General features: G+C 41.7%; 1 protein-coding gene across 4 annotated transcripts in view; it reads right to left on the bottom strand.

Annotated features, from left to right (window-relative positions):
- The window catches only part of whrna (whirlin a), a 122612-nt gene extending 120590 nt beyond the window's left edge, over window positions 1-2022 (bottom strand). For all 4 annotated transcript variants that reach the window (XM_040156627.1, XM_040156630.1, XM_040156629.1 and 1 more), the window contains exon 1: window positions 1279-2022. In XM_040156627.1, coding sequence (XP_040012561.1) covers window positions 1279-2022 — 744 coding nt within the window. The remainder of the gene's footprint in view (window positions 1-1278) is intronic.
- Between the last annotated feature and the right edge of the window lie 16138 nt (window positions 2023-18160).

Raw genomic sequence — 18160 nt, 5'->3', positions numbered from 1 at the left:
GACTTTTTCAAGATCAGAGAAGGTTAGAAAGGACTTAATGTGAGCTATAATCCATGGTTGTCAGAGGGAACAAACCTCTGACCTTTCAACTAAAGACAATCATTATTCAAAAAAGCAGCTTATAGATATCTGGCAATTTGTTGATGATTTCTTTTTGTGCAAGCAGTTTTGTTCCCTTTGTTTACCTGACAAATAACTCTTTTTTTTTTCTTCCAAGGCAGATGGAAATCACAGTGCTGAACCTTTTTGTCTTTTTCTTTCATTTGACTAGTTAAATTCTCACTGAGATTAAAATGTGTTCTTCAAGAGAGACCTGCCGAAGAGGGCAGTAAAAGAAGATTGCCACAACATTAAATACAATATGGATATAAAAAAGCTAATACAACCGTCATACACGACAAAAAACGCATAGTGTGTGTAATATACAGCTATGAATGAACAGGTATGAAGTAGTAAAAAAGAATAAAAGCACTGAGTGAGTGTTTTTTTCTTTTATTTTTCCCAGATCCTTTACAACTGATTTGAACTGTAAAGAACCCCAGTGAGTCCCAGTCATATGCGTATGTACAGCATGGGCAAATAGGCGTGAATGAGTGTAAAGTAAAAGTAAACAGTCAGGGGAAAGAGAAGAAAACACAAAATAATCTTCAGCACAGTGGACAGCTCACAGGACTCATAAAACCTAGGACCTCGCAAGGGTTCCTCCTTAATCACTCTTCACCGTACACAGATCAGACGTGCTCTTCTATCACCTCATTTGCTAACAGGCTCTCTTTACATTCATCAACAACAGCGACAAGGGGCTAATGTAGTCCCGGTCCTCATTCGTAGCTTATAGCTACAGGGCAGCGGGGGCCGACGTCCACCTCTTTCCGCACATTCACACGAACGCGCACCGCTTCACGGCGACCAGCCGCTCTGAGGGGGTCCAGCTGCCCGCATGCTTCCTAGTATGAGTAGCCGGACAAGTTGCCCCCTGATTTTCTAATAGTCAGAGCTGCCTCCAGCCAACACAATCATTTCCCCCGAACGGTTCGGGACACCGAGGCCGGGCACATAATGAATATGAGGCGGGAGCTGGCTATACACAGGGGATGTAGGTTTAGAGTACAAGGCCAGGACTGCACATCGTCCCCCGTGACTCTGACATCCGCGACGTTTCACCGAACTGCCGCGGGCTCCTAGATCGATACCCTCTATTGATAGGATGCGTGTGTGGTCTGTAATGCCTGTGGATGTGCAGGTTTGGCGTAGTGAAAAAAAAAGAGACAAACTTACCTTCACGGCTTCAGCATGAGTGACTTTGTCGAAGACTTTGTCGTTGACTTTCATGATCTGGTCACCGATCCGGAGACCCTCTTTCTCTGCCAGGCTCCCCGGCTCCACTAGGGACACGTAGATGCCGACCCCGTGCTCCGATCCGCCGCGGATGCTGAAGCCCAGGCCCTCGTTGCTCTTGTGCCGCTTCATGGTGACCTGCCGCAGCTCGCCCGGCGGCTCGTGGATGAAGTTTCTCCCGAGCAGCGGCACCAGGGGAGCTGTCCCGTCGCTGCTGGTGCTGAAGCTGTCCGGCGAGCCCCTCAACGCCGCCTGAAACTCGGGCTGGCTGTTTGGCGAGAAATGCCCCGGGGGGGTCGGGCTGGCGCCGGGGAAGTCGCCCGGTGGAGTTTCGGCGCTGCCATTGCTTGCGACCAAATCCGATTTTAAGTAGAGGCCCTCCGAGGTGTACTGCTCAAAGAGAAGCTGGTCAGAGCGGGGGATGACCAGCCGCAGCATGGGCAGAAGTTGCCGCTTGCTGGGCGCGTTAAGGATAACGTTGAGGGTCTGCACCAGGTCGTACACGTTGCGTTTGGAGTGGTAGACGTTGAGACAGTGGATGAACTGCTCCCTCTCGAAGTCGTTGAGCAGGAGGTTGAGCGCGTTGTGCAGCTTCCTCACGTTGGCCGACAGCGTCCGCGCGCTGGAGGCCACCGAGGTGGCCGAGGAGCTGAGCGACATGCGCTCCAGGTCGGTGCTGCTCATGCTGGCGGAGCGACCGGGACACGGCGCCACACTGCTGCGGGTTAGAGGGCAGGCATCACGGGCTGGCAGCGCGGATTCAGACCGGCGCTTGGCATCACGACCGCTGGACAACGTGCGCTCCGACTGTATCCATGCCGTCTGGCTCTGACAGATGCTCCACTTACTAGGCTACTCGCAGTTTGCGGGATAGAGCAGACTTCCCAGCCAAGTCCAACTCACTCAATGTCGCAGTTGACACAAATTAATTAGCACTTACCATCATTTAAATACAGGTCATTGGCTTCTGCAAACTCCGTGCGGGACACGTCGCTTCAAAACTGGACATGCAACAGCCTGGCGGAGTAGTCGTCCCGCTCCGTCGGAGGGCTTGGTAATGAGCCACGTAAGGATCTCAGCCTGCGTGTCATTAGCTGCGGTCTTATTCTCCAGGAGGTCAGGTGGCCGCCGGGCCGCCGCGTCTCTGGCGGCCGCCTCGCCGTCGACAGCTCCACTACAGGGCGGAGTAAACTGCAACCAGGGACGAAAACTCCTTGCGCTCGCGCAACCAATTCAACAAGACAGAACAACTTCCTCGACGACGAAAAAGAAATTGAGGAAAAAAAAAAGAAAGAGAAAAAAGTTATTTTTATGCTCCTGCCCAGCGTCCCGGGGAGTTCATAATATCCTTCTCCGGTCACGGCGTTAGTTCCAAGCGACGTCAAGTTCACGAAAATATAAATCCAGCAGTCGATAGCCGAGCGAGCCGTGTTCGTCGGTGGTGTTGGTAAATTATCCGTCCGGTCGCAGTGTCGCGGGCCGCTGCTCGGCGTCTCCGCTGCCCAGACGTTGCTACACGGAGCCCGAGTGAAGAGCAGCGGCTCGCTCGCCTCCGAGCGTCCTCTGTCCGGAAATGACGCAGCCGCGTGCAGCCAATGCGCTGCTTTTCAGCGACAACGTGCGCCAGTGGCACTGGCCGCAACCGCAAGCGGTGTGTTACTAAACGGGACTTTCGTGAGACAGAGCAGTGGCCTGCGTCCGCTCAGCTACTTTTAGATGTTCCCCATTTTCTATGTTATATCCCACATGTACTACTGCGGGTCCTATAAAGGCAATGAATTGCGCTTTAAGATGTTTTATGTATTTCAACAGGCAATTGAGCTACTAGCTTGTCCTTCTGCGGAGTTGTCTTGTAGAGAACTCTGCATTTAAGCTTTTTGTTTCGTTCAGTTTTCCACAGTTTCACAGCAGACATTTTGGCTTGACACGGTGGAAACTTTGTGTTACTGATAAACATTAACATGGTTGTGTGGTATTCAATCGTCCCAGTGAGGCGACATGTACAACACCAGTACAGTGCCCTGACACTGAGGCGGCTAAACTGAGCTCAGCCATCATTATTCTTATTATTTACACCTGTGCTTCTCCCGCTGTTACATGTCAAAATGTCTTCCGTGAAAAAAAGGCCTATTTCTCCGAAGGAAAACGGAATAAAATTACTTTACAATGTAGGCTCCAAATGGGCAGAGCATGTATCAAGTATTACATTCCCTGAGACAAATACAAAAAATGAGTCAAACAAAAAATGATAGTGACCAATTATTTGTTACATTTATTTCACTTCATTCATTTTGTTTATTTCATATACAGACAAATGACAAAATATGCACGAATACGACCTACGGTGCATCAAATAAAACCGATCACTCCCTTTGGAGCAGTTTTTCAAAGGTCAACTATTTGTGTTCGTGAAGAAGGCTGGGAGATTTGTTAAGGAAATATTTTAAGGAGCATCTGTTTAACAATCATGCAGATCTAAAACAAACTTCATCACGGAGGTGTAATCATTTCTAAGGAGTCTGACAGTCAAATTAGATTAGGGATTGTGTTGGTGGCCCTGGGACTGGCTAATTACCAGTTGATGACAGAGTGGGACCACTGATTGCTATGATGTTATATTGCAAAAATACTTTATCATAATAATGGTGTCTGAGAACATCCTCCAGGCAGCAGAACAACTTTTTATTCATGGGCTTAACTGTCATCCGATGGCAGAGGTTCACCTCACCAAGAAGAGGAAAATCTCATTTTAATCTTTCATGGAATAAAAAGACAACGAGGTTGATCTACTTTTCTGTGCTGAATTATTTTAATGCTGTTTTTTGCATTCTTAAATTCCCCATTGTAAAAGTGCAACATTACAAAATCATATCACGTCAGTTAAGTGCATTTGTCCCTGATTTTTTTTTTTTTTCTTTGCCTGCAGGTCACCTGGTGGAGTTTAAGTAACTGCTGGAAGCCCTGATCCATGATCCCTGGAGCTGTAGCCAAAAGGAGCAAAGTGGAGTTGAACTCAGTTTGCCCGAGCGATCAGTCACACGCTCAAAATGGTGACGACATCAGCTGCAGATGAAGACCTGTGCTCTGAGGCCACTGTGTTGACAAATGGCCCTGTGCGGTACTGGCAGAGCTGAGCCTTCCTTAAAATCTGCAGCCACTAAGAGCCAGATATTCCGTCTGCTTTATTAACCAGTAACCGGAGTGTTGGAAAGGCTGGCATGGGCAAATTTAGGACAGCCTGCTACCAGAAAAGGAAACATTGTGTCATTTTAATATGAATTTTTGACCAAGTGCGTGCTGGGTGATAAAATGACTGATGCCAGAGTAACTGGTGTGGTTGAAAAACAGACCAGCGGACTTAGAAAATGAAAATTGTCTTTGGAAATGAATCAATAAGGCCGGAGAATGCACTGAACATTAGAGGGGCAAATTGAACGTGAAGCAGAGGTGGCTGAAATCTCAGATGAAGTCAGCACCCTGCCTGCTGAAAGTGACAAAGCAGAACTGTCAGCAAAGCAGCAACCCGGGCAACCAAGATAAAAGCAAAAGCATCTGATAGCGCATGCGTGGCTTCAGAGGAGGAGGTTTATCAGTTAATGGTTCTCTAATTTTAAGTCTTCCGCTTCTAAACAAAACAGCCCAAGCTCTTTGACGTGTCCATAATGGTGATAGTTCATTTCAGTTTATTGCAGAATGAACTGGTAAAATGATTAGGGCAGCAACTACCAATTATTCTCATTATTGATTAATCTGTCAATTATTTTTTCAGATTAATGGAACTATCATTTAGTCAGTAAACTGTCATAAGAAAAAGAAGAAAAATGTTGATTACAAGTTAACAGTGCCTAAATCAACATCTAGAAATGGCTTGTTTTGTTCAAACTCAACAGTACAATTCCCAAAGAAATTCAATGTGTAATGATAGAAAACAGAGAGAAGAAGCAGATTGTTTGGTATGTTTGATCTGGAGTATCTATTTAAGTAAGGACTAATTAATGCTGCCATCCCATCTCTCTTGTGTGGCCACACCCCTGCTCAAATCTATATTATACAACTATATTTGAGAAAATAGTATCCTTCACATTTTATGGCAACAGTGGGGAAGGCTCTTTCCTGTTTCAGCATGACAGTGCCCCCGTGCCTAAAGCCAGGCTCATAAAGAAATGGTTAGCGGTGAAGAACTTGACTGACCTGCGCAGTGCCCTGACCTCAACCCCATCCAGCACCTCCAACCCCTTCAGAGGAGAGTGGTTGCTGTTGTAGCTGTATGTTAATATATGTTAAACAGTCACATATGGTGGTAACGTTTGGGTGTGCAGTGTAGCTATGCAAGTGGTTCTGTAGAGGAAGAAAATGCAAAACGCCAAGTGTCTCATGACTAAATAAAGAGTAAGACAAAAACTTTTTTTTTTTTTTTTTTAATTACTGAGAAATCTTCTAGTAACACCAAAGAGAGTGCATTCTGTATGGCAATTGTGGGTGCAGTGGTAATTTTAGTTTAATATGAGTCCAAAAGTCCAAATCAAACCAAATAAAATGAAATCAGTGTGCATTCTCACCAAACACAGTCTTAAAGAACTTCATAACCGTTGTGAAATTAAACACAAAGGCATGACAGCACAGATAAATCCAGGTAATCTGTAGGAAAATCGGAAGGTTTTCAACAAATCTTAACGAGCTCTTTGTGTATCACAGGAGTTGGCTATGGAAGCCTGCAGGGTCAACTACACTCAAATTACCGGCATAGCTGAAACGTGTCTTTGGCCAGTAATCCTGTCTAGTTTATAGGACTAGCTGCAGTCTACATTAACGTCAATGTTTTGAATAACAATTTTTCTGAGTGGCAGGGCAATAAAAGGTAAATATGAACCTGGTTTTCACAATTAAAATGTCAGTGAATGCCTTTGACATATCTGGGATTTAGGTAGGATGACAAATTGCAAAATACATGTATTTGTTGTGCATAGACAACTTCTTATAAGTAATTTTAAGAAGATCAACAATGGTATTATGATGGTGCTGGGGATGATGTGCTCCATACAGCCTCGTGTACATGGAAAGGTGGAAATTTAATAAGGTGATGTAAGAAAAGCATTTCAGATATCTGTTTATAAGAGCAGTACAGAGATAACACTGAGATTCTGTTCAGCTCTGCTACCAATGACTGAAAAATGTTTAAACAGCAAACATTTGAACAGTCCTTTTTTTTTTTCTGTGCGGCTGAGCAGGAGATCACAAAGAGAGACTGTGTACATGTGTGTATCTGAGTGTGTGTTTGAAGTTGATCGATGACAGTAATTAGGGGAGTTCACCAGTGGGAAACACTGAAAAGCCAAACAGTATTTGGTTTTGTGGTGGATGCACATTGCAAAACCCGGCAAGCAGCGGAGAAGAGAAAGATACAGGAAGTTCAGTGTGTCAGGCAGAAGGTGAATGACTGAGAGAACAGGAGGGACAGAAAGACAAAAATGAGAGGGAGTGAACATAATGAGTTCTTCCAGAACACCCACAGAGCTAATGATTTTGGCTATTATCACAGTTTTCAATTCGAACTGCAGGAACTCTTAGCTAGATGCCCTGTGATGCGATCTCAGGGACGTAGAAAGACGGATTCGCTCATTGTGGCAGAACAATTATTGTGTTAAATGAAAGGATGAAACACTGCATTATCATACCAGCTCTGTGTGTGACTGTGTGTCACAGCTGCACTGTAAGCCCATAGCTACTCTCTCTAGGCAATCAATGTGGCCAGAGCACTTAGCCTCTAGAAAAGATGTCCCAAAATAAAGTAGGCTACCTACTCACAAATAAATGACCTCATTTCATGGTTAACTGTAATCATTTTGAAGGCTTTACAAGGCTTGAATACTACACTTAATAGGCTTAACAGCTCATGACTAAAAGCTCAACAGAGTCATCAGTTTCCATCAAATGGAAGATAAATTAGCTCTAAACAGGTGGGCATTACAAAACTAAAGCCAATTATGTTTAAAGCTGCACCAATCAATCTGTATTAACAATGAGTCCGATGACTATGAGTTATGTGAAAGGGCTCACTCACAGAGACAAAGCCACAGTAGCTGTTAGCTTAATGGTGCATTTTAACATCTTTCAACTCGTGGTTTTGGATTTAGGGCCCACAACATTACTGTTCTGGTTCAGAGTCACTGATCTCATCTAACTTGATCGATCCAAAAATGTTAGAAAATAGGTGGTGAACAGAGTGGAGACCAAAATTGAGCTAAAATGACAGTGCCTTAATATTAACGAACAATTTGACTTAGCATTTCATTTAGAATTTCTATTGCTGATATAATTGTATATATATATATATATAATTGATCTTTTTTAGGGTGGAGAGAAGAATTTCAGACTCCAGATTTAACTGTTTCCCCTGTACTTCTGAAATCGAACCTACACCCTGTATCCCTGACTGATATAGGAACCATTTCATCTGACTCGTGTTTCTAGGAAATAGCTTAGGTCCACGGTCACATCCTTTTATGTGTTGACATGCGGAACACGCTAGAATTTTAATTGATTCTATTTAAATTCATTTTACAAACCTCCAAGCACAGCACCGGGAAATAAACAAACCTATTCAGGGAAAGTATACTGTATTTATTTCTTTTATTTCTAATACGCTGGCACTCAGGTTGAATAAAAAACATCATCACAGCGCAATCTACACAGTACACAGCTCGGAAACAAAATAGATATACTTTGCAAGAAAGTTGTGTATTTATGTCGCCCTCAACTGTAAGTATGACAGGATGTGAGGTCAGCAGGAAACAGCAGAACAGTTTTTAAGAGCGCACTCAGATTGGAGACGCACCTCAATGAGTCATGCACCTTTGAACTTTTCCAACTGATGAACTTGAAAATACAACTCTGGCTATTCACCGGAAAGGAAGAGAGTTCCATTTGGTTTTACTGTACGTAAGAGACTCAGTGCGCCAGTGGGACATTTAACTGATAAGGGTGTAAGTATAATTCCTGTCTCTTTGCATGAAAGGAGGCACAGTTTCATGTTTTGATATATTTATCCAAAATTGTGACAATGACACTACTGGGATCAAAGTTATTATGATTATTACTATTATTATTATTATTATCGTCCTGTCCGCAAAATTTCATGGGTATTCACCAAACAGTTGTGGAGATATTTCGGTGTGGACCATAACGGTGGACCGACTGATACAACATCGCCAGACAGCCAGCAAAGACCGGGCGATATGGTCAAAAATATTCACAATATTTTTATTTTTTTTTATGTTGATCAATATCGATAATTACTGATATACATATTTAATTCCATTAATGGAAACGGAAACGCAGATTGTTTGTTAGATGCTATTTGTTGGGTGTTATTGTAGTGCTAACAGTATGGGACATTGGCTTGCTGTATACTCAGTGGGATGGGACCTTTTCGAATTGTGGAGAAGGTTTGTTGTGTTTCCTGTCTTCGTCGGCCATTCGTAAATCACCAATGTTGTGTGACCTCTCTTCACCTCCATTTTTCTCGTCGTGCGCTGACATTTGGCTCTCCTCGTGGTTGCTTATGTCTCCAACAATGTGCCTTTTTTTTTTTTTTTCCCTACACGTTAGGTACTGAATGTTACTGCCAAAGCCTAATAGGGTGACTGTACAGAGGGTTGACACAAATACAGAACAGACACATTTAGCATAAATTACTCATCAGTTTGTCATCATTATTGTGGAAATCTTTTTCATGGTAATAGTCAAAATAGTTTTATTGCCTATGGCCAACTAAACGATACACTAGGCTCTAGTGGGTGGACATTTTAACAGTAGGACTAAGTAACATATGAATTTTTTCTGAAGTCCTGATACAGTACGTGAGCTTAGGCACCAAAACCAAAATTATATTTTTTGATAACTTATTTTACAAAATACAGAAACCATTTTTGATTTAACAGAAAAGACAAAATTGTAGATGATAAATGTTAAAAACTTGCAGCTGTACAATGCTACAGCTGCTGATCAGTAAAGAGGAGGATGAATTGAATAATAATTGAAAATACTGGATTGAATTCCAGTATTTGTACTTGACAGTTTTCAAAACCTAGTGCTATGGACAAATTTTGTTTGGTACCAAAAAAGTCTAGAGGTTCAATCGAGACTTCTCTGACAGTTTTATGTTTGTTGCAGAGATGGGGTATGGATTGCATCACTGACTGCGCAGCTGTTACTTTTCTTGTGTCCATCTCATTTAACTGTTACAATACATTAGAAAAAGTACAATCTTTCTGTGCGAAATAAGCTGATGTGAATGAGAAAAGCCTCCTTGACAAATATTCAAATAAAAATGCTTTCAACACTGAAGTATAGGTAGTTTGATTTTTAAACAAAGGGAAAAAGGGTGCCTTCTTGACTTGAAGATAAAAATATGAACTGAGTTTACACACATCAGAGTTGTTAATTATGGTTTAAATTTCTGTCAACAGATCTGGAGATAGAAAGGGCAGCACCTGTGTGAATTTGCCTCGTATTCAATCCAATTTGCTACCTGAGTAGCTCCCCCGTGGAGAAACTTTCACGGTGTTAAGTGAGGAACCTGGACCAGCTCTGTAGAGAACCAGAGCGGTAAACATGCGTTATGAGTTTTTTTGTTTCAATCTTTTATTTTTTAACAAGCTGTATTGTGAACATAGAAAAACATAGAAACCAAAGCGCAGAAATACCATGCATAACATGCATATCAATACGGTATCGCGTAACTATTTATAATGTTTTCATTCACAATATTCTGTTATATATACAGTATAAGGAATCTAATTCATTTGTATTTTTATTTACTGCAGGACTTAAAGAGGTCTGGGGCAACATCAAAGATACAGAAGCTTCATAAAACTAAGTCTTTTTCAGCCGTTCAAAGTCTGAAAATATAACTTGTTTTCTGGAGCAAAACTTTTCTTAATATAAACAGATACTGAAAATAATTGCTGAGAACATCAAAATAACTAAAGCAACTCATTTCTGTTGAGACCATCATATTATTAAAATGTCAAAAAAAAAAGAGCATGATATAAAAAGATTCTGGTAGGAGCCTTTTTACTTGTCAACCCACTCCTGATCCATCCCACTTCTCAACACAACATTGATCCACATGTAAAAATAGCTCCACCATGTTTGTTTATGATTGATTATTTCATCTGAGGAGGGATCACAGTTAGCTGAGCTGCTGCAGTGACGGCAGCTGTGGATGCGCGAATGACACAACTCTAGACAATTTACACAAACAGACGGAGGCACGCACACGGAGGCATTGCACAGGCCCATCATTTAGCCTGCTGCAAATGACTAGTCAGATAATCCGCAGGGATAAGCCGGACATCAATCATGAATCGCCGTGGCGTTGCGCGTGTGCTGTGAAATCTCCCCATTCAGATCACTGCCAGTCGCCCTGCGTGTTGTCGAACAGAGAAGGCCAATCTGCCCAACAGAACCCATAGCTCTGCAGCACAATACGTGACCAGAAATACCTACAGGCGGTATTTCAAAGCCAGAGTCGGGGGTTCAATTTTCAGTTTTCTCTGACACATGTCTCAGTAGTCCTCTACTCTCTCAAACGTCTCTTCTGAACACACAAGTGAAATTGATATTGTTTTCTTGCCAACAAGTGAGCATATTTCCCAAAAGTATACCTTTAAACTTACAAACGTTTGTGGCTTGGAGCAGTTGATGTGGTGTGAAGAACAATAAAAGAAGCTGTCATATAACTGCTTTGAGCTGAAGCATTTCTTTACCTTTTTCTACATGTGACAAAAGCCGTGTAGAGTTTGCCACGAAACCAGTATAACAGGGAAGCGGTCATTTCTATATTTCCAAAGCCAGCATATGATAAAAAACATCTGCTAGAGAGTTTGCAGTGGTCCAACAGAGACCCCCGAAACAGTAACCAGCAAAACCAACCCAGCTCACACGCAAACATGGCAGTTCATACTGAATTTCACCACTAAAGTAAAGAGGCAGCAGGAAAGCATCGTACTGCCCCAACAGTCCACAGAAGAGTGAGCTCAGCTACCACAAGAAAGTAGTTCACACACAATGCTAATAAAAATCCAGCACATAGGTATATGGTAGCAACACATGAGCAGAAATCCTGTGCAGGGGACCGATCTAGCAGACCGAATCCATTTACACTTTGTTGACAAAATATCAAATACAGATTACAAAAGATAAGAAGATCTTCACATTAAACAAAACCAGGAATTAGAAGAGAAGAACGTAAAGTCGGACAAACAACTGAAAGGGGAGAAAAAAAAAAAATCTAAATGCTGTCCGGAAAAAAGTGGTGTGTTGACAGAGTAGGAATGTTTGCAGGTGTTCACTTGACTTAAAGAGACATTTCCGGGAAAAAAAAATCTGAAAAACTGACAATGCGCTGAAAAGAATCCTGCGTTAGGAAAATATAATTATACACTCAGTTGCCAGTTTTTATTAGATGCAATTGGCAAGAGTCCTGCAACGAATCCTACCATGTTCCCAGCTGGTATTTAGCTCACACACCTCTCTAAAACAGTTTCAGCACAACCTGAGCATTATACCATTCATGAAGGGAGCGCTGTATTAGACGGTTAGACGGCTAGGTATAAAGTAGAAGACAAATACATGGGCGGCAAGCTCTCGTCAGTACCAAGAAGTCTGTACCACGCAACAGTGATAAAAAGGGTAGGAATGTTTCTGCTGACTATGAAAAGGATTTTGCAAATTAAAAAAATGTGAGATAAATACAGTGCTGTATTTAAAATAGACTAATTTGGCTTGATTAGACATAGGGTATGTATAAGGCAATAGCCATCGATAGGAGAAGCCGTTCTCAGGGGGGATGTGTGTATGAAAAAACTGGTTTTAAATCATCACCGTCGTGTAACCATTTACACATAATGCTATACAATAGGAGTTGAATACAGTATACAGGCTGGTCTGGGTCTAGCCACTCCGAGGTAGAACATTACTTGAGGTAATCTTTGTGAAGTAGATGTTAATGTAACTCATAAAGGTAATTTTGGCAGAGAGCGACCGGAGCTGCTCTCATCTCTCCATCCTCCCCGGCTTCATTCCCCCTGCCTTTCTTCTAATTTCTCATCTGAGAGACCAGAGGGTTTGCGGCTGACATTTCGCTGACAGCCAACAGCTCAGAGCACAGGCTGGTGCCAAGGTCTCCGGCTGCTCAATTGAATTCAACTCTCAGGGATCAGAGGAGTCATGCTGCTCTGGGACACTGCACCATCCATGGATCATCCTGGACTGAGGTGGAGGAGAGAAAAGACCTGAAGGAAGGGAGGGGGGGAGGAAAGATAATCAACTTTATCTTTTCAGACACCTACAGAGAAAAGAAACTAAACAAACTGTCGCATCTGCATTTAAAATTTAACATGCTGTAGCTCTCTGCCTGTTAATTATTTAAATGTTCAGTTATTTTACTGACTTACTCAGGTTTATTATAAGAAATATCCAAATCAAATATTTAGAGCACAGTGGAACACTTTGATAGATGATCATAACAGTTAGTTAGACTGTAGAGAAAGTACAGTGGCATTTACCAGCCAGATATTTGTTGATCAGTGCCTTAATGACCTCGGTGAGACTTCTGAGAGCGCGGTCTCACCCCATACTTGTCATTCTGCAACAATTAGAGAGGCCACTTTCAAAACACAGCAATTTATACATCAATGAAATCTAATCAAAGACAACAGCGTTCCAGCCTTTATACACCCATGATAAGAATGACAGTCCGAACAAGGGTCCTACCTCTTCACAGACCCACAAAAGAACGAAAGGCCTGTCCATATTTCCAGAACTCTTGCCGAGGATATGACCTCTGGATCCTCAACGGAAGTTACGGTCACGAGGTGTCCTGACTTCCTGGTTTTTTGGGGTTTTTTTTTTTTTTTGCTTTTCATGTAGAGACAGACAGGAAATAAGGGGAGAAAGCGAGGGTGTGTGAGATTCCATGGTCAGTTTCTCAAGCACTTGGCCAACAGAATCTCTATTAAGTTAGTGACAACCAGTCACGGACTGGCAGTGACAATGTCACTTAATTCTTTCTGGACCATCACAAAGAAGATGGCAAACATGAGCAATTCCCAAATGCAGTTAGTAAGAATCACTAAAAACACACAAAAGGTCCTGTGACCTACCCGGCCAGGCACTTGGCCCAGCTCCAAATCAAACCTTAATTCAGACACGTCCCCTACGGCCAGGGCGAACACAAGTAGACAATGTGCAAAATGCTAAATTGTTAAGGCAACACTCACTCTGACAATTTGAATACAGAGCAGGGAAACTGAAAGATTCATAAGACTCTTTTGACCCAATTTATTGGCAAAAAGCTAACTGACAGCTGGTGGGTTCTGGGCGAAAATCTCTCTAAATTCCCCCTCAGGCAACAATTAGTTTTTGAAAACTTATTCTTCATATTCTTGCGGGAGAGAGATGCAGCTTTAAGCCTCAGGTTATGTTTCCGAGCCAAAGCACGGACTACTATATTTCAACACACAGCATCCCCCAAGTCAACAACGGCAACACAAACCTGCGAAACACCCACATCTAATTATTTATTGAAGGTTTAAAGGATGTTGAATTATATTTGGAGTCTAAACCATCTGGCTGTAGCAGTATATCCCACACTGGTAGCTGCTAAAAACTCTAATAGGATCAGAGGGGGTTATATTGACAACTAGCTTTTCTGCTGGTTGGTCGGCCTTATTTTCTGCCAAATCCACCGGTGCATTTCACCACTGACAACATTTCTCATGATGAGAGTATTCCATATCAACCTTTATGAAAGGCACAGTTTGTAACCCTAATTGAAAAAACCACCCCACCAAAATTTAAAACGCAAGACACTGGATCCAGAGGTCTGGACCAGGCTACCCTTTAAAACATCACGTAGGATGATACGATTTACAGAAAAGATAATTGCACAGATAAATGCATAAACAAAGTTTGGCAAATTAAAAGAATCTAAAGTGCTGAGTTGACTACTCCCATTTCTTTAAGGGGGTGGGGGCTTTTCCCTGGAAGATCTGGACTCATCTTAGCCAGAATTCAGGCTACAGGCCTGCCTATCTTTTAGTACAGAGATTAACAGGAGACAAGAACTGAACCTAAGTGATTGATATTTTCTGATGTTGTCAAGGGCTTGTTTACTTCGGTATTGTTTGTAAAAGTGGCCGTCAGCTGAGAAAGGGCAAAGGGCTGGTCAAACTGTCCACATTCACATGGAAAAAAAAAAAAAGATTTAACAGAGCAGATCAAAACTTCTATAATTGCAGCCCATAAGAATATGAATCGCAATGACACAAGGCAAATGTATGTGATATAAAACATAAGGCTGAAATGGAAAATAAACATCTCAGAAACAAATGTGTATTATTATGATGTCCCTACTGTACATAAACTGTATGTACTTATTTAAGGATTTAATAATGTCCCACATGCTGCAAGTTGCAGCAGAGAGAGAGTGCGATAAATGTCAGGAGGCTGGAAATCACCAGTGCTTTCCTTTGTTTGTCTGTTTTTTGTCTGTGACTGTGCAGTGGAATTGAGGGTGCAGCCCTGTCACACATTTCCCCTGCAGCAGTAACTGCTATTTTGGCTTTCCATGGTATTGTGTGGATTTCTCTCAGTTTTTATTTTTATTTGAGAGTAGCAGCAGCAGCAGCAGCAGCGACTTCACGACGGACCTGACTGAGGAAAACACACAGCGAGTGCATCTTTTATGTATGAAGCTATGCTCTTTTTTATTGCTTAAAGTTAGAATTAAACCAAAAAGGGTTCAAATGCACTAAACGAAGGTAAAAACTCTCCGCTCCTTCTAAAACAGTAGTGACTCACTCCTCAAATGTTTGACAATGTCAGGTGAGCTGCTGGACTCGAGAGCAACCTGCAGACCCTTTGGGCAACGATGCACGAGTTTGCATGATCAAAGAACATTTAAAAAAAAAAAAAAAAATAGGAAATTACTCAATTAATGAGATGCATGCACATGCTGCTGTTGCAATACAGTGCACCATATTGCAACGGTGGCATATGCGTGAGTCTTCTCTTTCTATCGTTCATCACCCTCCTTTTGGACCTGCAACAAAGACTCCATGTGTGCAGACACTCGGACTTCTGATATTTTAAGACGGAAATACATTTGCAGTTGGTAGAGCAACCGCAAGCCCTGCATTGATTAGGATCATTAGGAAGTGTTAGTAGTTTAGACAGTGATGGGTGGTTTCTGCTGCCCCCTGGTGGTGTAAAATATCCACATATTTAGTCAGAGGCAGCTGGAATTGATGGTTTAGTAAGTGATAGATGAAGGTCTCATTTCAAAACCACGGGCATTCATCTGCTATGATAACAACCTCAGCTCTTCTGGTGGAGGCATTGAAGTGTACTGAAGCCTTGAGTCTTCTTCAGAATTTTCTTAGAATAAATAAATGAAAATAGTCAACTCGGAACAAGATACGGTACAAAACCTTCACTGAAAAGCTTTATTGAAAAACGTAGGTTGAAGGAAAATAGTTGGAATTTGGTGAACATTGCAATAAGCCACAACTTGACTTACAAAGTGCTCAATCAGTCTGTACAGTGATTGTGGATTTGGTAGATGGCAGATAAGAAAAGTTTGCAATTAAAGCACCATGAGAAGAATAAACATACATGAGAAACGGCTGAAACTGTGTCAGCTCTCAAAACTCAACTCACGCGTTTGCACAGAAAAGCGGGACATTATTAATTACCAGTTTGAAATGAATACTTTGTGTGGCCCCAAAATATATAGAGAGGTCATTGACTTATGGGCCAGTCTGGCTCCGTCATCACGGAGAAATGACCGCTGTGTCAAGAGGTGTTTTTTTTTTTTTTTTCTACCTTTACAACATTATTGATCCTTGTGCTTGGTCTCTGACACAGGGTCACAGTCGGTGAAGCAGGAACATCTGCAGCCAAGAAACAATGAACAACACTGATATTCTGCCGCCTACATCCAGTGAAATAGCAGGGCTGTCATTTTACTGTGGCTTGGATTCATTACTAATTACATCAAGAATAATTATCATTCTCGTCACAAGTGGGAGATTTCGGCCAATCAGCTAACAAAAGAGAGTAGAACAAATACTGCACATTCAACCCTCCGCTTGTTTTGAAAAAAAACCTTGAAATTCTAGACAGGTTTTTGCAAGACAACCTCTGCAGATTCAATTTAGCTACTCTCGCATTTCTATAAACTGCCTACTACTAGATTAAGACAGCCCGATTTCCTTTAGAAAAAAAAAGTAATTATTTATGGTGGAAGAATCAGCCATGAAAACCATTAGAATATGAAATGCCATAGCAGAGTGAATTTATAAAGGTTCGGCGGGAGCTCACCGTGGAGCTAAACGAGTCATTTCTGGTCTTTCATCTTTTCTGTTACCATCAGTTACTTCAGAGTGATTTTGAATATCTGACATAAAGTCTAAATGCTGACAATGATGAGGGAGGCAGTTCTATGGAGAGAGCAGAATATTTATCAATGTGAAGAACCTGACATTCACTGCATTTCAATGTCTATTGCAGTATTACTGGTTACTATAGGTCAAACTAGAAACAAAGCTGCTTTTCTTGCATCATAAAAATGGTCATTTGAAGAGACAAAACCTGTGACCTCATTATGAGACAATGATATCACACATCAAACTACCGTGACATGGATTGTGCTTCGTTTTTTCATTGCTTTGGACAAACGCATCTACCACATGAATAAATTTCATTATAAAAAGTATGTAAATATATTTCTTATGCTCTGTAAATCCCATGAAATTATTGCCTGCGCAGCCAAGGCCTGATATATCTTATTCCTCTCCACCACTGAGCCCCATAGTTATCTAAAAACTATTAACAATACTTCAGTCAGCCAGACTATTGCACTGGGTGACAATGTTCCTTCATTAATACACACACTGTGGTTTATTTTGACTCAAACCCACATACATCGTTCTATTGCCGGTGCCAACTAGAGTACCAAAGGCATATCATTCTACGGTTGAAAATAGCTCCCAAAATATGCAGAATATTTACTCCTGCTTGAGTAACATTTGATAAAAACTACAGTGCCCAGCTGTTTGAGGAATTACTGAGCCTTTTAAAAAAATGAAACTATATATCTGTGAGCCGTTTCTGAAGATTTCCATTTTTAGAAGGAACCAACCTGCTCGAGCGCCACATACATGCTGGCGAGGTCAAAGTTTTGAGAAACTCTTTTCCTGTCATTTGATGACAGGGAAACCATAGAATAACACCAGCCTTCTCCTGTCAAGTGTTGGAAGGCTGCTGGCATATTTAGCTGTGCTAGAATTACATTTAGCATATTACACCCATCAAGACTCATGGAGTTATAGCATCCGTATCCCCTTTCAGACGTGGAATTAAATGCATAAAGACAACACATTAGAAAACCTCAAAAAAAAAAAAAAAAAAAGACCAGTTATCAGACAACAGTCTTCATAAATGTTATAGCATCATTAATGCCAGCGGCCTAAACTTCACATACAGCGTGTGAGCAACTAGAGAAATTAAACTTATTCAGCCAAAACCTAACGTCTTATCATTTTTTTTTTTTTTTTGACACAACTGGTCAGAATAAATCACGCATGCCAATTAATGTACAGGTACTGCATCTCTATTATATAAAAGCAGACCTTTACTCGGGCAGACAGGTGAAGGCAGAAATGTTACAAATTCCATGTCTGAAAAGGGCTTTTAAACAAACATGATGATGACATTCGTGAAGGATTTCAAGGAGATTATGGCACAGAATGTGAAG

The sequence above is a fragment of the Xiphias gladius genome, chromosome 20 (genome assembly GCF_016859285.1).
Source record: "Xiphias gladius isolate SHS-SW01 ecotype Sanya breed wild chromosome 20, ASM1685928v1, whole genome shotgun sequence".
NCBI classification, from domain to species: Eukaryota; Metazoa; Chordata; class Actinopteri; order Istiophoriformes; family Xiphiidae; genus Xiphias; species Xiphias gladius.
The sequence above is the reverse complement of the archived record's forward strand: the minus strand, read 5'-3'. Positions and strand labels throughout refer to the sequence as shown.